At 51.3% G+C, this 22,379-nt stretch overlaps 2 protein-coding genes across 10 annotated transcripts in view; one reads left to right on the top strand and one right to left on the bottom strand.

The window, feature by feature from the left end:
- The first annotated feature begins 215 nt into the window (after window positions 1–215).
- On the top strand, window positions 216–10,698 carry PHETA1 (PH domain containing endocytic trafficking adaptor 1). The gene is made up of 2 exons (XM_074973173.1): window positions 216–311; window positions 5,118–10,698. Exon 2 carries the CDS (start codon window positions 5,129–5,131, stop codon window positions 5,990–5,992), a length of 864 nt encoding a protein of 287 aa, XP_074829274.1. The 5' UTR covers window positions 216–311; window positions 5,118–5,128; the 3' UTR covers window positions 5,993–10,698.
- A 7,402-nt stretch (window positions 10,699–18,100) lies between these two features.
- Window positions 18,101–22,379, bottom strand: part of CUX2 (cut like homeobox 2) — a 222,546-nt gene continuing 218,267 nt past the window's right edge. For all 9 annotated transcript variants that reach the window (XM_074973166.1, XM_074973169.1, XM_074973163.1 and 6 more), the window contains one exon: window positions 18,101–21,502. In XM_074973166.1, coding sequence (XP_074829267.1) covers window positions 20,689–21,502 — 814 coding nt within the window. In that variant the 3' untranslated portion in view covers window positions 18,101–20,688. The remainder of the gene's footprint in view (window positions 21,503–22,379) is intronic.

Here is a 22,379-nt window from a genome sequence, read left to right as displayed (position 1 = left end):
TCTCCGCAGGACTCGGGGTCCCCGGTAATGGCAGACCGGGATCAGGCACCTTTGCCTGTGGCCGGCAGGGGGGTTGGGCTCCCAGCGGTGTGAGGCCAGGTTTCCGAGGCCGTGTAGACACCCCCCGCCCCCCCCGATGGCTCGGGAGGCGGGTGTGCGGGCTGGGCTGGCTCTTTAAGAGCGGCTGGTGGCCGGCGGCCACAGCCCGCGGAGGAGGAGCCGGAGCCGGAGCCAGCCCCAGCCCCAGCCGGGGGAGGCAGGAGCGGCGCGGAGGGAACAAAGGAGCCGGGCGCAGGCAGCGGCGCGCAGAAGTAAGACCGCGGGCCGGATGGAGCCTGGCAGCCGCCGCCGCCGGGGGGCCCGGAGCTGGGAGCCGGGGCGCGGGCAGAGCCCGGCCAGGCGGGAGGCTGCAGGGGACAGGCCGGTCTCCGGCCCGTCCCCGCCCCTAGGGGCCGAGTTAGCGCGGGACTGGAGGCCACGGGGATGGGCCCGCTCCGAGAAGCTGCCTGGGGCAGCCCGGCCGGGCTGGGCTGTGCGGGGCGGACTTGAGCCCCGGAGTCTCCAGTGTTGGGGGACACCAGGGTTGTTCCCCTGCCCAGCATCCGAGCTGGCTGCCTTCCTGCGCGGACCATGCCAGGGGCCCAGCAGGAGCCCCCACCCCCCTGGCTGGCCTGGAGCGCAGCCCCTTCCCCACGCCAGTGTGACTCCAGCACCCCCGGGGAGCTAGGTCACTTTCCCGGGGGGGCTGGTACTAGCTCACTTGCCCCATGCCTGGCCGGCTCGGGGGGGGGGGGACCGCCCAATTCCCCCACGAGTCCACGGGAAGCAAGGACCCTGCCTGACCTGCAGGAAACACGCCGGCTGCGAGACACGCTGCAGGGTGCATCGGGGGCTGCCTGTCTCAGGGTCCCTTAAAACCCGCCAAAACCTCATGCCGCTAAAAAGCCCCGAAGGGGCGAACGGTCCGCTGCTCTGGTAAAGGTTTCAGAGTAGCAGCCGTGTTAGTCTGTATTCGCAAAAAGAAAAGGAGTACTTGTGGCACCTTAGAGACTAACCAGTTTATTTGAGCATAAGCTTTCGTGAGCTACAGCTCACTTCATGGGATGCTAGTAAAGACTCCCCCCGACTTCCTTGTCATCGCATAGTCACACCGTGCGGGCCGGGCTCCAGCTGAAGAAAAGCCCCGTTCCCTTCAGAATAAGTCAAACAAACCAACCAAGTCGCTTCATGAATGGAACGGAGGAGGGTGAGACGCATGCAGCATTCCCTGTTACTGCCTACCTGGCTTCTGCACAAGATGCGGCTCCTGTCTGGGGGGTTATAGAAATAACCTTCCGGTAATGGGGGGGGGGCTGGCTCAATTAATCTTTACCATTGTTACATGACTTAAGAGTGAAATTGCTTGTCCACCTCCAAGGGTTTTGTTGTGGTCGTCGGCTTAAAAAACAGACCAGACTAGGACTAGAGTTAAACAGCAATGGGCTTTCAGGGAGGAGTGCTGTCTAGTGGTCAGAGTAAAGGCCCAGCAGTCAGGACGCCCGGTTCTGAAACTGACTCACCGGCGTTTCCTTGGGGCTAGTCACTAACCCCAGGGGGGTCAAGTTTGGGTGCCCCCTTTGGCACAGCTACAATCTGCTTCCTCCAGCTGCTCCCACCTAGGCCCCCAAAATTCATGGCTGCTTTGGAAAAGTTGGGCCTTCATCTTTGGGTGCTGGTTCCCCCCCGGCTGTAAAATGGTTACTGATAGTTAACAGCCTGAAAGGGTTTGAGTGCCATGCAGGGGAGGCGCTGTCAGTATGATTAGGGAAGCAAAAGCTAGCAGCAGTGTTGTATTTATAGACCGGCTGCCGTGGTGCAGAGCAAGGGCGGCGGGGGGAGGGGAGGAAGTTATGTCCACATACACAACAGTATAGGGGATTTTATTTTACCCTGCAAAGGCTGGGTGTGGGGGGGGAATGGAAGACCTAGTGGCGTATATGGATCTATTAAAAGTCAGGGGGCAAACCGAGCTCCGGGGGACAAACGCTGCCCTTTCCTCACAGCAAGTGCCGCACCGGCTGCTGCGGACAATGACAGCAGCCTGACCGAGTGAAAACCTCCCTCACTGTCAGCTTGGTCACCAGCGACCGCTGTTGTTAGTCACAAACCTTGTAAGATCATTTACTTCCTCTATCAGAACCAGGTCACTGTAAACAGAAAGGAAACAACTCGGAAAGATCTGTTCAACCTCCTCGAGTAGTCCATGCCGCTCCATCCAGGCGTGAGTGACTCTTGCCCCTCGTTGGCTTCTTTGGGAACTTGCATCGAAGGCTCATGGAAGCTTTTGGAGGGAGCGCGTTTCCCAGCGTAGTGGATTAAAGCAGCTCGCCTCGGTGCTTGGATGAGGACGTAGCATTTGCTTCCAGTGCCTTCCCGTTCTAAGGGGCATGAGCAGAGCTGGGCCGTGACCCGAGATGTTACAGATGTTCCCGAGGCTAGTGGCAGGTCTTTGCCATTGTGGGGATGGTGGGGGCTGTTTGGCGTTCCATTTCAGCCATCCATTGGGGGTCACTGGAATCTCGGAAACTCCGGCAGCCCTTCGTCTTTGCAGTGCTCCGGCTGCAGTGAAGCGCTTGAGAATACGCTAAACGTTAAAGCATGGAAATGTTCCCACTGAAATCAATGGAACCACCGCCATGCTTAGAGTGACGCTTCCTGCCTCATGGCTGGTACTTGCAATGCTACAGATCTCAAAGCAGGACAGGTGGCACAATCCCTGTTTTCCAGATGGGGACACTGGTACAGAGCAGTACAGTGAAGTCACACGCTCAGTGAGTGGTAGATGTGGGAAGAGATCGTGGGTTGTCTGACTCGCAGTTCTTTCCCAACAGAGGTGGTGCTAGGACATCTTAACACGCAGAGCTGGTAGGGCCAATGTCTGCAGCAGCTGTGAATGTGATCAGGCATCTGGGTTGCTAGATAAGCTGCTAGGGAATAACTTCACTCAGCTTGCAAAACAGCAGCATCTAGGATGCTCTGATAGGACTTGATGCGACTGACTATGGCTGAGGGGGAGTAACCAATACGAGCAGTGTGGCCAGAGAATGCAGCCCTCCTGGTCCCTGCTGATCCGGGCAGCAATAGACTGGTGCTAGGAACCCAATGAGCAGTGCCAGGCCAGCTGCACACTGCATTGTTCAAGAGTATTTATAGAGGGGAGGGGGAAGTGTAATTTAGGAATTGTTCTTCAGCCATGTGTGATAAACAGCATTAGATGGGGCATGATCCCAATTACAGGCCAATGAGGGGAGAAGGAAAAGGGCATTCGATTCACCCAGAAAATTGTTGGTTTTGTAAAAGTCAACTTTGAACAAAAGCGGAGATCAATAGGACTCTCTTTTAAATTTGAAGTATCTTTTAAACAGTGGTTCCCCTCTCCCTCTTTCCTCCCCCAAAGGGCCCAAGAACCAGAAAGGAAACTGACAGTAAACAAAGAGAAACTGATCCAATGGGGTCTCACTGGAAAGGCAAACAGCCAGGAGCAGAAATAGGGCCAGGTGACATGGATGGCAAGCTGGGGAGTGGACAAAGAAAGGAGAAGCCAGTTGCAGTGAGCAGGGCCTCTCCCTCAAGCACAGAAAATCGCTTTCCTTTCTGATAAGTTAAGGCCCCCAGCTGGAGATCACTCCAGCTCTGTGACCCCGTCTCTTCCCAGAGGCATTCTCGCCCTGGGCTCCCCAAGCAGCTAATATATAGCAGTTCCCATGAACCTTGGGGTCAACAGAGGGGGAAGCTGAGCTGAGGTCAACCCCTTGTTTACCAGGGACCACCCAGTGCCCATACATGTCATTCCAGGGGTTTAAATGGTTCTGTCGCCTTGTGTAATGGAAGGTGCTGTGAGAAGTGGTGTTGGGAGATGGGGCTGAACAATTTAATCCCTCAAGTCCATTTTTATCCTGTGTTCCTCGGTACCACCATGCTGGGCAGCAGGAAAGCGGCTTCATTCCTTCTATTCCCCACCAGCCTGCTCACAGCTCCTTCCACCTCCCTGCGCTTTGCCCCTGGGGCTGCTCTCTTTGAGTCTGATTTTTCCCAAAGGTGCGGAGGCCCTAGAACTCCAGCTGAAGTCAATGGGAAGAGCAGGCACAGGGCCCCTCGGAAATGCAGGCCCTTCTCCTGTGCCTGGTTTCATGCCACCCCATTGCCTGAACAATGTCTGCCCCACCCCTTCCCCCTGCTGGATGACGCGATCCAGCTAGGCCTGCAGTCACCGTCCAGGCATGGCTCTGGGTTTGCTGGGATGCTGCCGGTGTACGGGATCCATATGGCTGGCTCCCCCGCCAGGCAGCACTGTGAACACGTACGGCGCCTGGGAATAATTCTGCAGTGGCGCAGGGGCACTGATGGTCAGAAGGGTGATTAGCCAGCACCTCCTCCCCCAAAGCCAACCGCAGCCCCACTGGCTCCCCCTTCATTCCAGGACCCAGTTCAGAGCCAGCCTGGGAAGCTCTCTGCAGTGACATTGCAGGGAGGACAGATCCTTCAACGGCTGTTAGCCAAGATGGTCAGGGCTGCAGCCCTATGCTCCAGGTGTCCCTGAACCTCTGACTACCAGAAGCTGGGGCTGGATGACAGGGCATGGATCACTCGATAACTGCCCTGCTCTGTTCATTTCCTCTGAAGCCTGTAGCACTGACCACTGTTGGGAGACAGGATACCGGGCTCAATAGCCCATTGGTCTGACCCAGTGTGGCCGCTCCTGTTAATGTTCCTCTCCTCCCCTGAGCCTTCTGCAGGCAAGTCAGTGCTGCCCAATTACCTGGTTCCCCCTCTCTGGGCTCTGAATCCCTCCACCCTGTGAAGGGGGAGCGGCCAGGCGGGAGTGCCTGGCAGCCAGGGTAAACGGGTAGGGCCTCTGTGCAGATTGCCCCGGTGCCCCTGTGTTAGGGGTTTGAACTCCCTGCTGTCCGTTTCCAGTCCGTACCCACTTGGGCACTCTGAGTAAGGACCTCACCGAGCTAGTAGAATCACTCTAGCTGCTGGGATGGGACTGCCTGGGCTCCCTGGCCTTTGCGCGTAGCTCAGAGAACCCAGCAGATCCTCGCCCCCGAGCCCATACGAATCTCTTTCCCCTCTAGGCCTCGGCGCCATGAAGCTGAACGAGCGGAGCCTGGTGTTCTACGCCACCTGCAGCTCCCCTGCCGACCACGCCGGCTTCCTCTTCAAGAAGGGCGAGCGGAACACGGCCTACCACCGCCGCTGGTTCGTGCTGAAGGGCAACATGCTCTTCTACTTCGAGGAGCGGGAGAGCCGGGAGCCGGTGGGCGTGATCATCTTGGAGGGCTGCACCGTGGAGCTCTGCGAGGCCGCTGAGGAGTTCACCTTCGCCATCAAGTTTGACTGCGCCAAGTCGCGAACCTACATCCTGGCGGCCGAGAGCCAGGCTGCCGTGGAGTCCTGGGTCAAAGCCCTGTCACGTGCCAGCTTCAACTACATGCGGCTGGTGGTGAAGGAGCTGGAGAAGCAGCTGGAGGAGATGCAGGGGAGCATGGCTGGCAGCCGCAGCGTCCAAAGGAGGTCACCGATTTACCGGAAAACCAAGCCGGCTCTCTGCTTGGACCCCACGTCTCCAGCTCTGGAGCTGCCACCTCCCCGGGAGCGGCCCATGGCGCCAGCGCCTTGCGCCCCCCTGAAAGAGAACGGCTGTGCGGTGTGGAATAACGCTCCGTGCCTGGATACCCTGCCAGCGGGGGACGTCCCCGGGGGCCTTGCTGACGCGGGGAGTGGGAGGACGGCTGCGGGCAGCAGCCACGAGGGACGCGTGAAGCCTCCTCCTTTGCCGCCTCGCAGACGCACCTCGTCAGGCAATACCTGTGGCCCTGCGGCCCTGCCGGCAGACAGCCCAGTGTGCCCAGGCACGGTGAGTTTCTCCAAGCTCCACGACTGGTACGGCAGAGAGATCACCGAGCTGAGGAGAGAATGGCTGGAGAGCCCGGAGAGCCACAAACTGTGACGGAGGCTTTGGTGGGGGTGGCAGGGGGCTCATTTGGAAACACTAACTAAGCCATCTCTGAAGTCGGCCTGGCTGCGAGTGCCGTCTGAGACGCTGTCACATGCTGCCGATCTGTCAGCGGGATGGGGAACTCCTGCACGCTGGGAACTTTGCCTGCCTGGTGTCATGTGCCCGGCTCCAGCAGCGATCCCGTGGGTCGCTGAGTCTTGTCTTTCCATTCCCAGCGGCGGCTTTGATCTGGAAGTGGAGACGGTTTTGAACTCTGCCCCTGGATTTAGGTACCTGACCTGCTGCACCCAAACCTGACCCGTCCATTGCTGGCAATGGACTTCATGGCACCTTGGAGATGATGAGCTCTTCTGAGCCAAAGCGGCTCTGTGTCCAAACCCCTGAGGCCAGTGTCGATCACTGAAAGTCATTTCCTGCACTAACACGGGACTTGGGTGCGTGCTGGTCCAGCACCCCAGCTCGGGAGGGACCCGCTTGGGGTTCTGAAAGCGTGCGTCATTGCTTGCAGACGGTCTCTGGTCTTCCTCAGATTAGTCTAGTGTCTGACAGCCTGTGAGCTGCTAGAGCACCCGGCCAGCTAGAATCGCTGCTTCCAGGTGGGAGTTCTCGCCCTCTCGGTTTTGGAGACAGCAGCTGCTGAAATCGCATCAGTGTGGAAGTAGGAGAAGGAAGAAAGTGATCAAAATAATGTGATTTTTTTACAGTCTGATACCTTGTGACCTGTTGCCACTCTCCATGATGCCACCAGAAAGCTGGGACCCCATTTAACGTTGGCCTAAATAATTCTTTCTTGCCCTCCTGGTTTGTGTGTACAGGACCTTTAAAAATATCGGCCTGCATTAATTCCTTTGGCCTATCAATGCTATTTTGGCACTGATCCAGGATGGATTATAGATGGGTAATTCTTAGTTCCTGGTTTGTGCCTAGTTCATTCTAGGCCAGTGGTTTTCAACCTGTGGTCTATGGACCCCTGGGAGCCCACAGACTGTCTAAGGGGTCCGGGAAAGGTTGTCATTACCATAGAACAGTGGTTTTCAACCTGTGCTCCGTGCTGCAGACCCCCTAAGATTTCCAAAACCGTCTGCATCTCCAGGCACCATTTTTTTTAGGGGTCCTTAAATGAAGAAAGGTTGAAAACCACTTGTCTAGGCCAAAGAGCAGCACAAGTCTTGGTGTGAATATTTGTTCTAGGTCTGTTCTGTTCAGGATTTAATGTTTTTGGTCTGGGCAGAAAGAAGGTCAAACAATGCCACCATTCCTTGGTTTTCCACGTGAAAATCAGCCGAGCAGGATAAAAGCATTTGTTCCTTAGAGAAGGGTCATTTTCCTTCTTGAAATTATATCACACCACACAGCCAGGAGAGAAGGTGCTTTGTTAGAATATAGAGTTTGTTTTTCCCTTAAGAAAGGTCTTCATCTAGCTCTCCTGCTGTGGTAGCCGTTGCTCTGGTCCTGGTGGCTGACGCGGCCTCAACCGCTGCTCCTGCACTGCCAGGGGTCACCCAGCCATGGCCTACGCTCCGGGGGCTCACCCAGCCCTGGTCTGTGGCCCTGGCAGCCACTGCTCCGGTGGCCCCTGGCCTGGCCCTAGGGGCTGCTCCTGCCCAAGTCTTAGAATCCGTGACAGAATCAGATCCTTAGTGATTGCTGAACATCCTACCCCGAGAATTACATGGGAAGATTTCCGTGAAGTGAGTAATTCTCTGCTGTAAGTGGCTGCAGCACCGGGGCTTCGGTTTGGAGCAGAACCACATTGCTTGGGCAGTGGGGTCCTAGTCCAGGACAAGGATTCCTAGGCACTACGGCAAAAGAAATAGTAATTATTATTAATAAGTGTCTGCTTGTGTCTGAACGCATTGTAGCAATGAACACCGCAGGGCTATGGGGAGGGAAGCGCAACATGAATTTCAATGTAAATCTTCACCTTTTCCAAGCGAATTTCAAACCAGCTTCTGTAATTTATAGAGGAAATGCAGAGCAGCTCAGTGATTCAGTACCCAGAAAGGCATTTGCTCATAGATATAAATTTAGCTTGCAAAGAACTGAAAAATCTGGTACATTTTAGCACAGTGAGGAACTGAAGGCTTCTGATGTGTCCTTTTTTTTTTAAACGTTTCTTTTATTGCTGAAATATTTTGGGTTTGTACATTTTTAATTTTTACTCTCTCCTGTCAGTTACATTGTGGGACAATGTCTCCATTGAAGAGATGCATATATTATTGCAGTCCCTGGCTCGCTGAGTGATGTCCAGTTCTTGGGAATATTTTATACTCCTAAGACGGCCTAAATATAAAATGACCTCTCTGACCATAAGTGCTAAGGTCATTTCTGTGCACCTTGTTTTGTGTTCCTTGTATGTACTGTATAACATGCCACAGACTCACTGCTGGGTCAGTGTGTGTGTGTGTGTGTGTGGGTGGGTTTATTGTAATACTGAAAAGTTATAAGATCTTTCTTTAAAAAATATTATTTTCCTCTCCGGCCTGTCATGTGGGTGAACTTTAAATCCGTTCTCCCAGGGAAGGAATGCTAGCATTTGTATGCTTGTCTTACCAATGACGCATGCCCCTACCATACTTAACACCGAGTTCTCCTTGGTACAGAATCGACCCCAGCGAGGGATTCATTGCCAATCCCAGCAAGCAACACTGGCTGAGATCTGCTTTTGACCTCACCATCTTTGACAGCAGTTAGGTAGGCGAGTGCAATGGAAAATACCTCATTCACGGGGCAGGGAAGCCAGGCTGACCTTGGAATAGGTCAGAAAAATCAACCCTGGTTGTGTCAGTCTCTGTGCTGACAACTCTGACTACTCCCGCATACAAACTGCTTCGTGGGAAATCTGCCTCTTCCTAATGTTCTCAGTTTCCAGGGACATTAAAAATAGACGAGAGGAGCCAGACTCTTGCACTAGATAAATGAGGTTTCTTAGGACTTGACAATTGCATCTGGACAGAAAATCACCATTAACTTTACCCAGCAGGAGTGAAATTCTTTCACAGCGAACTAGAGCAACCTGGTAGAACTGCAGAAGAGCTTTACTTTGATCATTTCGCAGTCTACAGTGGTCGGCATCGTGTGTACAGTCTCTGCTCATTAGGAGTCATTAAACTCACAGAGGCAACTTCATCCCTGCAGTAACGCCAGGGAACGCTAGTGGAGTTACCCCCCAGGATGAATTTGGCCCTGCGGATGCACATATTGTAATGTAAGAGGCGAGCTCGCTTTTAGACTGGGCAAGGGTTTTAAAGAAGAAATGATCCTTCCAGCATTACAGCCCAGAGAGGTTGCCAAAGGCTTCTGCATACTGGAAAATACTGCATGGAATCGAACTTGTATGACGCTTGACTGCCTTGGAGTAACAACCAATGGCAGGGAATGAAAATTCTGTGATTTTCACTGTAATGTGCGTGGGGTAAATACCTGGCTAGGCAGAAACAGCTGCGTGCTACAGGCTTCAAAACCTCTGAACGTGTTAAGCTGTCAGCATCCCAGCACCAGTTGTCTTTAAGGGGAAGTATCCCTGAAACGCTGAGGGGGAAAATTCTCTTGCTTATTCAACAGGAACACATTTGTCAGACAGAGAATGATACCATCAGCGAGACGTTGAATGATTCATGTGCTGGGTCAAAGCTCACACTCTCTCTCTGTGACTCTTATTTATCTTACACACATTTTATAAACACTAAGACATCCCAGCCATGTTTTAGTGGATTATCTCCTCCTAATTCTCCAGATGGATTGTGTTGCATTTTATCTATATGTAGGCCTGGCCTTTTCATTTTATGTTTCGTGTTACTGCACCTTGATTTTAATTTACTGGTGTCCTTATTTATGTTAGTGTCTGACTGTCAAAGAATGTGTGTTTTCATTCCAAAGGGAGAGCAGTTTTGTAACTTGAAAAGTGTAACACTTTGCAAAGAAATGTCATTAGAAGTGTGGCTGGTATTAGTTTTCTTTCCGAAGGGATATGTGCATGTTCCCTCTCTCAGAACAAATTTAGTTCCTTACTAAAAGAAAAGTTAGTTTAGAAATGCTGCTTGGGTGAGTTTGATGCATGTGGTTGAAGTTTTGACTTGTTAGTCTAAACACCCTGCCTGTTTTAATTCCAAATCCTGGTCCCACCAGAGTCCATGGGACTTGAGTTATACTAAGGTTGAACCCCTAGCAATTTTACACAACAGGTCATGAGAACACTGTACCATCTGTAACCCACTCTGGCAGAATGTGGGACTGTGTATGTACCCCCTCACAGAACAGGACAAGAGTTTACTACTGCTACCAGGTAATGGAATTACTGCTTTAGCTCAAGTGGTGGAGGGACATGCTGTTAATACTGAAAGTCTCGGGATCAAACCCACTGGTAGCGGGAGCTGTTCTGTCACACAGACTTAATCTGAACTAGGTCAAAGTCCATTTATCATTCTGTGCCTAGGGGGAAGCAAATTCAAGTACAATGTTACAGGGGGAGGGAGAGTTTATACCTAATGGAATAATTAAAGAATCCTCAGAGGTTAGTTTGAAATCCACTCCTTCCAGCCTGTAAAATGGTGTGAGATCCAAATGCTATAGACCTGCAAGGCACCAAGGATTTGTTTTTTCATTCGATAATTGCTATTTTATTCCTGGGAAATACACAAAGATAAACTGATCATAAATTGCTTCCAGCCCTTGCTCTATAAACCACCTGTCATCTCTCGGTAGAAGCTCTCTGAAGTCTGTGGTGAAGTGTGAATCTATTTTATTTTTTAAACTAAAATAATGGAAAATTGCAAGTCAGACCAAAATTCATACTTTTTTGTAAGATATGAATGACAACATAGAGCCGAGAAGATCATAAACAATCTCCAAACGTGGGTTTTTGTTTTTTTGAAAGTGTAGGAAGTGGAACTATTCAGAGATTTTGCATGTAGTATTTGCACATATAAAATCATTCCAAGAATTGCCAGCTTGGGCAACAGCGGAAGTGTCAGCCGAGGGAAGACGGATTGTCTGCAAACACACTGCTGAGTTTATTTTTCTTCCATCGTCCAAGACTAGAATCAGAGTTTCATGAGGCCCTTTCTTCATTCAGGATTGTGCAAATCACTAGCCCTCAGGGAATATGCCCTATAACTTTACAGGCTCAGAATTCAAGTCATTTAAAAAAAAAAAAATTCCCGCAACAATCTGGCTTCCAAGCCCCTTCCCCTACGGAAAAAACTGATCATCCCTCACGCTGTAGCATGGAACCCCCAGCCGTACACCTTCCGAGCCCATGGGTCTGAGCAACAGCCACCCCTCCGCAGAGCCAGCACCAGAAACCTGGTGCATTACTGATGCTAGCAAAGTGCAATAGTCAGACAAGACACTACTCTCACTGATGGAACAGACAAGTCGCTCATTGACTTGAGCAGCACTGATCTAGCACCTGATGCTGAGAGCCGTCAGCACTGGTGTGGCTCATTGGAGTCCATGGGAACTGAAGGGGCTCAGTGCCCCTCCAAAACAGCGTGAATCCAAACCAGCCTCCCCGGCTCAGACTCACTGTTAGAAAACGGGTCTGTTTGGAACAGTGTCTAGCCCACAGGCATTACAGTAGCTATCTGTGCAAATACACAATGCAAAGCCATGGCAGGTACGAGTCCTGGAGCTTCCCTGAACAAGGTGCTCAGATAACTATGGTGACGAGGGCGAAACAGACGATGCGGGTGGGGAGAACAGACATACAAGTGAAAGCATCACAGCTACCGCAGTTCAGAGACCGGTCAGACCTAGGGTACCCTCCCGGGCCAGCTCCAGCTCCTGTTGCAGTAGCAGCTGCAGATAGCGAAGGGTGGGGATGAAGGTTACAAAGGCCACGGGGCAGGGGATACTGAATGAGCTTTGAGCAGCTCAGAAGGCCACATCATGCGGTTGGTTTAAAGGCAGAGTAAATGGATGCCAACGGGCACCTGAGCTTGTGAGTGGCCAGATGGCGCTAGCCCTAAAGGGTGGGTTGGAGTTCAGAAGGGAGGGAAAAGCAAATGGGGATTTGATGGTGGGCAGGGAGGCTGGATGGCAGCAAGGGGATGGATCTCCTGTTCCCTGGAAAATGAAGTTGGATCACAGGAGGCTAGCAGTCCAGGACCAGTGTGACTCTTCCCCAGCAAGGGCACTTTTTATTTCGGGACATTTCAATCAACTAGAGCATTGGATGTAAACTGGCTTCTGGGCCCCTCGCCTGACGCTGCGGGGGAACGTGAATCCAAACCAACGCCCCCACAATAAAAGAACCCTTTACTAAAACCTTTACTAAAATATTTAAGAGTGAGACCCAAAGCTCGTTGATAGCATCTCCTTAAAACAGCTGTTTGCCACAATCAAAAGTCACCACTTGCAATAACAGGGCTCCTGTGACTCGCTCCAGGGTCTTTCTATTGTTCTCAAAGAATTATTTCTCCTGGGCTATAATTAGGGTCCTACCAAATCTGTGGCCGTGAAAAGTGCGTCACAGATTGTGAAAGCTGGTCTCCCCGCAGTAAATCTGGTCTTTTGTTTGCTTTTACCCTATACCACACAGATTTCATGGGGGAGACCAGCGTTTCGCAAATTGGGGGTCCTGACCAAAAAGGGAGTTGTGGGGAGGGGGGTGTCACGGTACTGCCCCCCTTACTTCTGCACTGCCTTTAGAGTTGGACAGCGGCAGAGCAGTGGCTGGTGGCCGGCCGTGCTGCTCCGACGGCAGCAGTGCAGAAGAAAAGGTGGCAATACCGTCCCGTGCCACCCTTACTTCTGTGCTGCAGCCGCCTTCAGAGCTGGGTGGACAGAGGGGCGGCTGCAGACGGAGGAAGCGTGGCAAGACCGCCCCAGGCCATCCTTACTTCCGCGCTGCTCTCAGAGCTGGGCTCCCGGCCAGCAGCCGCCGCTCTCCAGCTGCCCAGCTCTGAAGGCAGCGCCCCCGCCAGCAGCACCACAACCCCCCCTACAATAACCTTGTGACCCCCCCAACAGCTCCTTTTTGGGTCAGGACCCCTACAGGTACAACACCGTGAAATTTCAGATTTAAATAGCTGAAGTCATGAAATTTACAATTTTTAAAACCCTATGACCATGAAATTGACCGTGAATTTATTAGGGCCCTAACTATAATATACTGGGTTAACCTTTAGCTATGGGATGTGCCATGGGGTTCCTGACCCAAATGTATTAGGCCAAAATGTTCTGTTTGGGGGACAGCTGGGGCTACATTTTCAGGAGCACTGAGGTCCTACAACACTCCCCGAAGTTACTCCAGTTTTATACCTAAAGCATGTCAAAACTTTTCAAAAACACTTTTTCCCCCCCAAAAATATTTCAACATATTTCATGAAAAATGGCTGCAGCTTTCCAACCCGAGGGGCCAAAGCATCTCAAATAGTCACAACTGCAACATTTTTTTGCAAAACATTTCCAAAAATGTTCATTGCATTTTTTAGCCAGCTTCATTTTACACCTGTCTCTCTGAGCTCAGAATCAGTCCCCTTATGTGACACCACGTTACTGGGTGCAAAATAGGGAAGTAGTTTCAAAGCTATTGACTACAGACGAGACTAATCTAAGCTCTATTGAAGTCAACAACTTCCAAAGACTTTGTTGGTTTTGGATCAAGCCCCAAAGCAGCACTCAGAACTCTCGTTTGTGGAAATGCATTGTAGTGTTAAAAAGAAATTAGTCACCACCTGTTTGCCCTAAAGCAGGATGTTGGACTAAATTCCTTGCAACTCCATTTTCCTGGTATCTAGGGTGCCCCGTTCTATCTGCCATTCCCAGCGCTGAGCCGTGGCCCTGCAATCAGAAGGGGATTATGCATCATGGCCAGTTCATTTCCTCTGACGTTTCTAACCTCTGTCTATTTCCATCATGCGTATCACTAGCCCAATGGGGCAAGGCCAGCTTTGAAAGCTGGACTGGCTCCCGGTGCTAATCTGGTGATGATGGTGAGCCCCAGGGGCATTTTGCCCCGTTTGCAGTTTGTTCTGAGCCCTTTTGATGTAACTGTTAGCACTGAACAAAATAAAAACAGCATGTCTACAGCAAGCAGAAGCAAACAGCTGCCCTGTGGCTGCCATGTCACTCCCAGAGAGACAAGATTTGGGAGCAGGATTTTTAAAATCCCCTCGGACAGTGAGGTGCCCAACTCCTATTGAGTTTCATTCCCAGCCTTAAAATATACACCAAGCTTTATGATGTGCTTCCCTGCCTGCTTTTCCTTCATCTTACGCCCTGACCCTGCAAATGCCTTTGGTTCAATGGGGCCCATGGGCACAGCTAATAGCAAGAGAGGGCATTAAAATCATAAACTCTTTGGGGTAGAGATCATAGAGGCTGGTGGATTCGATCGCCAGCCTGGGGAAAGCAACTGGCCACGCTTTGGTCAGTTCATAGCCTTTACTTCCGGGCCCTGTTTAGTCTCCAATGCAAAAGAAAGAAAACAGGGCAAAGGGGATAGATCAGTTGGTGATTACCTGTTCTGTTCATTCCCTCTGGCACACCTGGCATTGGCCACTGTCGGAAGACAGGATGCTGGGCTAGATGGACCTTTGGTCTGACCCAATATGGCCGTTCTTATGTTCACAACATCAAGTGCCCCATTTAGCCCACGGGGCCCTCAGGCCTCCATCAGCTTACTGGGCAGGTAATTTCCCAGCCTAGGGTGTCCACAGGGCCTGCTTGCTCTCTCCCAGTCCTCATCACAGCCCCCGGCCGGCTAGCAGCTGGAACGTCCCTGAGCAAAACAAAGCATGGATGTTAAAGTAGAAAGATGTCCTTTGGATTTTTTGAATGCTGCTTTGGGTTATCCGTGGGGCTCAGCGCACCACCCAGCTGGCTCCGAAACAGCGTGGGCCTCACTCAGCCCAGGATGTCCCTGCTAATTCCAAACTCATTGCATTTGACCTCTCCGACAGGAGAACGCTGGTTCCCCGGGAGCTAGCACTGCTCTCACCCCACGTGCTCTCCACCTGTTACTCTGAACATGTGCTTTTGCGTGGAAAGGCAACATCATCGTCCCGGTTTCCTTTCTCTTGCTCTGATCCTCCGGTGAGCTGACAGTACTCCACCCCCGGCCCCTATGTAATGGCTGATTTGGCTTCCTGCAGCCTGTCTGGGGCCCAGGCTCACAAGTCTCTTCCTTAATATTGAATTGTCCAGCTCACAACATGGGGCCTGGCTCTTGTCTCAAAGCCCTTTGTGCATCAACCAGCCTCTTCTTGCCTCCGGTATCCACTGCAGGAGCATCACTGGTAATTGGCTGCCTCATAAAACAGGGAGCAGGCTGGCCCCAGCATGGCTGCATTAAAATAAACAGGGCAGGGAGACAGTCTCGCAAATATTGATCTGCTGGGCTCAGCGCTGGGCATGAGCCTGCGACTACTCACCTGCCATGGCAGGACGGTCCCTTGCCAAGGAGAAGGGGGAGTGACTTCAACAGAATCAGAGCTGGGCCAAATCAAAATCCTGGATCCAAACCACTGAGATCCAGACTGAAAGTTTATGGCTGTAAAAGCCCAGAGCAAAACCGTGCCTGGATCCACATACTTCAGAGGTTTGGAGCTGGGCTTTGCTGGTTGGAGCCAGCTTAGCCCAAAGTGCAGGGAAGTTTTCCAACAACAACCCCTGCTTATCCATCAATACAGAAGTAGCAGGGGGGACTCGGCCACACCCTGGCATCATGCCCAGCCCCAGTATCACTCACAGTGGTCACGTCCCTACTGCTTTACCCATGACCACGCTGGGGTAGATGGGAGACAGGCCCCAGCTCGGCATGGGCACTGAGAAGGGGAGGAAGAAGATTTGTGCCAATCCATCCAGCTTGCAGGCAAACCTAGCCCGATTTCAGATGTGGATAGAGTGTTGCTTTGCCCGCAACCCCCACCCCCGCACATCCCGGGAGTGATGCTTTAATGCTGTTCACCGCTACCCCCAAATCTGTTTCGATTGTGGAGCTACACGTTTGTACAGCAAGAACGAACCAGCCTCTATTTTGTGGCAATCGCTGCTTCAGTCTGAGGATCTCAAAGCACTTTGCCAACACGAATTGTTGCAACAACCCAGTGAGATGATTTATTACTCCTAGGGAAACCGAGGCACACAGGGGTGACATGACTTTCCCAGTGTCACTCAGGGTGCACGTAGCCCAAGCCAGTAGCAGAGGCCTCTTGGCTACCATACAGGCCTTCCAATCTTTACCTTGCTTTTCTAGATAAAATGCTGTGGATTTTTTTAACAAAGTGCTTCAGTAAAACCAGCTCAGACCTACTGTCTAACACCGCAGCCGGAGTGTGGGGAACCCCCCTCCCCACTCGCAGCCGAAGGGTTAACTTTGTAACATTCAATTGTCCACAAAGACAGAACAACGGTTGCCATGGCAGCAGGCTGAGCTTTCTTGAGAAGTTGCAGATAGTCATTAAAAATAAATCCTCCCCACCATGTTAGCAGCCGAACGCGCTTAAACAGTTCCACAACATAAGGATTTATTAATTCATCAAAGGCAACACCTTGTCTCCTGTCGGAAGCTACAAAACCGTCGAGCGATATGAATCCGTGTAAGGTCAGCCGGCTCCTTAAAGAAACAAAGAGGCCGCAATGAGAACAGCCGCCCCTTAGCCCTCCGCTAAGGTGCAAAGTGTTAGTCGAAGCTGAAGGCGGACTGCCTTGGTTAGGGGCCCGTTTAACACCCCAGGGACTTACCTGCAGTGGACGCGCAGCGTGAACTGCTTGCAGAAAGCCAGAGTGGGCTCCAAACGGCTGGGCGTTGGTAGAGATGGCCCCTGGGCTGTGGATATGGGGCGGGTTGGCTGCTGGGGTTTAGTTTGTGCCATGGTAAGTTAGGGGCTGGTTTCAGAATTCAAACCCAGCTCCCCAGCTGGATTTTGACCCAGGCCCAGGGCTGCGTGGAGCGAGGTGTTTGGTTCAGCCCATCCGGAGGACTGCACAGGACGCACGGAGTTGACACTGGGTACACGGTCTCTGGAAGCGCAGGGGTGGCTGTAGCGTGGCTAGGCATACCCGCGCTAGCTTTGATCTGGCTCGCACACACCAGCAGCCGCCAAGATGTGGCGGCACGGGCATCAGCGCAGGCTAGCTGCCCGCATACCGGCAGCCTGCGTACGTACTTGGGTTACTAGCCCCAGCCACCATGCCTTCACCGCTAGCCTTAGCTGCGCTAGCTTGATTAAAGCTAGAACGGGCCCGCCCAGCCACCCTGCTCACACCTTCATTTGCAGTGTAGATGTACCCTGTCAGAGCGCAGAGAACTGTCCTGGATGGGAAAAACTGATGGCTCGCCAGTAGCTTTCAGGCAGTGGGCTGATGAGGTGATAAACAGAGGGAGCAGGCCCAGAGGAGGCTGGAGGAGGAACCTGTTTGCTCTCCATCCCCAGGAGGATATTCTGGTGACAGCTGGCTTTGGGGCTAGTGCAAATCTTAACTCTGAAGTTTTTATTTAATCTGCTTAGGTCCGAAATGCTTTCTGGTCCACCGAGCTGTGTGCTGGAAAATTCACACTCCGCAATAGTCAATAGTAATGCTTAGCGGGAACTCTTCACCTGCACATCTCCATGCACCTTCCAAAGGAGGAGAGCATTAGTCCAGGGAAACAGAGGCACAGAAAGAGGAAGTGACTTGGCCAAGACCACACAGTGAGTCGGTGGCAGAGCCAAGGTGAGAATCCCGGTTAAAATCTTGGTTCAATGAAGCCAGGGGGAGGTTTGCCACTGATTTCACTGGAGCCAGGATTTTCCATCTGGTCTCTTGACTTCTGGGCTAGTGCCCCAACCACTGGATGATAGTGCTGCTTCCTTCTCGGAATCACAGGTACATGTACGCAAGCAGGCGATAGTTACAGAGGGTAAAACAGTTTAAACAGGCAGGCCCCACTGTCCCTGAATGCAAAGGCAAAAGCTCTAATTGACTGCAATGGGAGGCAGGCTGGGCCCTAGACATGACACATCATATATCAGTGGTGTGTTGTGTCATCAAGAATTAACTCCTTGCAGGTTCAGAAAGCAGGGAGATGAACGGAGGGAGGAAAGGGATTGCTTAGGAACCAACTCAGAACAAAACAGACCGAAACACCAAAGTTATTATACAACTTCTGTATTTAGTGGCTCTTTACAGAACTTGTTCCTTTTAAAATTTTTAACAAAGTTCATCAATCTCATAGAAACTTTTTAAGTACAGTACATGAGCCTAACAAAAAGTGATCAACATGTCCCACTAGCTTTTAGTACAACAGGATTTCTGTGTTCAAAAGACTAGACTAAGTGCTTAATCAAATCCCGTTCCACTAAAGCTAACAACTAGCACACTAAGAATAGTAGTCAACGTGTATGCCTTGCCCTTCTATGGCATGTTGGGGTTTGAAACCGTACAAATCGTTCCGTTAGACAAGCTCTCACTTGTTCAGACAGGACTATGGTTGCTAAAATATGGCAGATGGGATCCTGGCCATCATGGAGTCAAATGGATTTGCTTTTAAAATTGGTCATTAACTGCCACCCAAGTATAAAAATACCTTCTATTCCGATAAAAATGTATACAGTGGAAAACTATTCCATGCATCACCTCCGTGCCCGGCAGATGTGCGCTCACGACACTTCAGTCGCCATTCGGTGCGGAGATTTTTAACTGGCTGCATCTGTGGAGGGAGGGAATGGGTAGGTCTTTGCATGCTGCGGTCTGGTCCTTGCCAAATGCCATTAAAAGCCCCCGCGCAGTACTGAACAAACCAACACAATTCATTTCAACCAGTCTTCTTTGAAAGGCATAGCATTAGCCAGGGCTTGATCACTGGCATGGATTAAGATAGATCTTGGTCTATTCAACAGTCTTTAGCTGCGAGAATGGGGGGAAAAAATCCATCGCAAGAGCAATTCAACAGCACAGAAATACACGTGCCACTGATGCTGCTAAAATGCCTGGTCCGATGGCTGACAACTCAGCATGTGCCTCTCTGTAACGAAGGCCTGATCCAAAGCCCCCGGAAATCGATGGAAAGACCCCTGCACTCTTCAGTGAGCTGTGGATCAGGCCTGAAGGCCGCAGTTCAGCAAAACACTGAGGTGTAACTTCACACACGTGCTTAGGCCTCACTAAAGTCAAAGCATGTGCTTAAAAGGGCTTTGCTGAATCAGGGCCCCGGTCAATTACCAAGGACCTCCTGCCTCAGCACAGGAAGATGCTGCAGGTACCAGAGGGCAATTTGTTGCAACAGCACCCACTGCAAAGTGGGGGTGGGGTGGAAGCGAGCACCCCCAAGTGCAGCAGCACTGCCTTTCTACCGTCAAGGGTTTATACCCTTCACTCAGTGCAGGGAAGGTGGTTGGCCTTAGGCTGTAACTTCAACCAAGTGCTGCTGTAGAGAGCAGTGGAGGACCTATTTGACATGCAGAAACCATAACATGTAAAGAAAGCCATTTACTGTCAACGGATTCAAACCTGGAGGATAAATCTCTCTCTGCTCGGCGCTCTTCTCAGAGCCCAAAATCTAGCAACATAAAGGTGCTTCTGCCTGAAAAGCTGGAGCTGCCCAAGGTAAAAACAAACAGATTCCGACTCCGGATGTGAGCCGGTGGTTTATGTTTTCTGAGTGCTCGCCCCCAAGCACTGGCATTGAAAGCTCAGAGTTAAGGTGTCCTGCTGGCTGACGCCCACTCACCAAAGGAGGTGATGCTCATGCATAAAAAAAAAATCCTGCAATGTCGTGATCATTGTTAACGTATGTTCCCATCAAACCAGAGAAGTCAAAAGACAACTTGCACCCGTGAACCTTGCCCTTCTCCCTCCCAAAATCAGAGAGAGGGGTTATTTCATTTTTTCGTTTTTTAAACGGACAGAAAGCTTTGCCGCCAACCGCTGAAATTGTTTAGTTCATTTCAGTTTGTCATGGGTTACTCACTAGAGGAAGTGGAAGGAATTGGTTATGGACCATGCTACAGCTTGTTCAGGAAGGCTATTGCAGACATTTTCTACAACATATACAACTGCACGTGACATTCTGTGTTACAAAGGGTTCAAAACGTACCACCAGAACTAAATACATACTTGATGGCATCACGATTTTCAATTTAGAGTCTTCACGGACTATACCACAGTCTCTGGAAAGGAGAGTAGCAATGCAGTGTCTTACAGACAAATGTGGAAAAACCGCTAGTCAAAAGTTTATTAAATTTGGTCAGTCTTATAGTGCTTCTCGATGGCTTTGATCAATAAGTCTTTTTTTTTTTAATCTCTTCCAGTGGCAAACTACAAGACTTCAGTGTACATTTAATGACACAACTGCTACATCATCTTGATTTTATAGCTCTCTTTAATATCAAAACAGCTTAAGCTGTTAATAAATTCCAAAGTATCCTTTTATTAAAATATCTAAAAGAGGTCTATAAATATTTTTTTTTTCTAAAAGTGTTCCCAGTTTTTCACATTTAAAACAAAGATTGGGTTTTATTTATTTTTGTTCCCTTTCATCAGGTGTGACGATTCAGAAGCTACGTGCTGTTTTTCCATCCCTTTCTTATTAACCAAATGGGTTTTTCTTTTGTCCTCAGCATGTGATGAAATTAACAAAATATATATATATATATTTATATATATACGCCAGTAGGGCTCCCTGTTCCATCAACGCGTTCCAGAAAGTTTATAATTGGTACCAACGAAAGATCCTTGTTCTGCAGCCGCTGCCCAGCCGTTCAGAATTCCCACTCCAGGGATTCCTCCCGATTGGCTGCCTTTTCTAGCCTGTGGATGATGTTGTTGAGGTTGGCCATTTTCTCGTGTCTCCGCTGGATGTTTGAGTTCAGCTTGACACTCTGCTGTAAAGAGCCCGTATCTGCGGCAGGACTTGAACTCTGCACCTTGGCGGAGGCGGTGTTTGGCAGTGACGGAGAGATGGGAGCAGAGGAGGATGGGACTGGTGAGACGGACATCATGAGGCCCGGAGAGGAGGCAGCTGAGGGCGAGTTCAGAGAGACCTCTAGGCTGCAGCGGGAGGACTCCGAGGCGGATTTAAAGCTAACGGGGTCAGGGTGCAGCCGCTCTCCACCTTCCGATTCCTGGGGTGGATGTAGGGCAGAGCAATCGGGAGTGCCAGCGGTGTGCACGGTGCTGTACAAAGCGCTGCTCCTGGTGAGGCTGGCAGTGCTTTGGGGAGCGTCCTGAGCAGCATCTACCTGCTCTTCTTTGAGAAGTCGGGGATGCTGGATAGAGGCCGCCACGTGCTCCGTCTCCCGCTGCAGGCTGCAAGAGTCCCGGTGATTGTAACAGTCGCCCTTCTCCCCCGCCTCCATCTGCTCCTGCTTGACCCTGATCAGGGTCTCGTTCAGCCCTCTGTGCTTCATGTCTCTGAAGACAGGCTTCCTGTCCTCCCCCTCCGAATCAGGGCTCAGAGGGTTGGGGACTCTGTGTGAATTGCTGCCAGGCGCGACACCCCCACAGCTGCTCGGCTCCAGGTCTGTGTCGTTGTCTTGGGCCCCTTCCACCAGCATTTCCCGGCGCATCCGGGACCTGCAGGATAAGCACAACAGGACGGTAACAGCAGCACTAGGGCTCCAGCCGAGCCCCTCAGAGTGGGGGGTGTCTTCACCTCTGAATCCCTTCTCCTCTCCACGAGCCCAGGCTGCCACATTACTGAGGGCAGGTCGCCTTAGCGACGTCACTCAGGGGTGTGAGAGACTACGTTAAGCCGACCAAAGCCCCAGCGTAGACAGACCTGGGGCGACGGAAGAATTCTTCTGTCAACCTAGCTGCTGCCCCTCGGGGAGGTGAGTTTACCACCGTGACAGAAGAACCCCACCCCTGGCTGTAGGGAATGTCTACACTACAGCACTAGAGAGGCTCAGCCGTGCCCCTGTACATTTTTAGTGTACGCTGAGTGAAGGCTCCCAACTCCCCTGGACGGTTGCTATTAGAGTGGGCCGAAACATAGGGAAACGATTGGTCAACATTTGTTCAAACTTTCCCACTTGTTTCCGTCGCGCAGGCTTCCAATGGACCCCCACAGGCTGCAATTATTTTCCACGTGGGTTTTTTCTCTGACCGTTTTCTCGCCGTTTCACTGACTGACACCTCCATGAAACACTTCAATAGTGATTTTGAGGGTAAAGTATTGGGGGAAACGTTGCAAAAAACAAAAACTTTTGGACAGATTTTCACCAACAGTTTCATTTTTGTGTGGGGGAGGGGAGACAAGAGCATTCTTCAGCTAAAAAACTGAGTGCAAGCAATGCTGGGCAGCCCTGGCATTAACCCCCAGTGGTGTTACCTTGGGGAGATCTGTGGCAGAGCGAGGCTAATGAACTGTCCAGGGTTAGATATAAGCACCTTTGTACCAGCATAAGCATCCACGCGAGGGGACTGTACTGCGTTAGCTGGACTGGGGTTT

This window comes from Natator depressus, chromosome 15, assembly GCF_965152275.1.
Source record: "Natator depressus isolate rNatDep1 chromosome 15, rNatDep2.hap1, whole genome shotgun sequence".
In the NCBI taxonomy this organism is placed as follows: domain Eukaryota; kingdom Metazoa; phylum Chordata; order Testudines; family Cheloniidae; genus Natator; species Natator depressus.
Note: the sequence above shows the minus strand (reverse complement) of the source record. Positions and strands in the feature narration are given on the sequence as shown.

Coding starts and splice junctions, on each gene's coding strand:
- PHETA1 (XM_074973173.1), top strand. CDS start 5,129: ATGAAGCTGAACGAGCGGAGCCTGGTGTTCTACGCCACCTGCAGCTCC.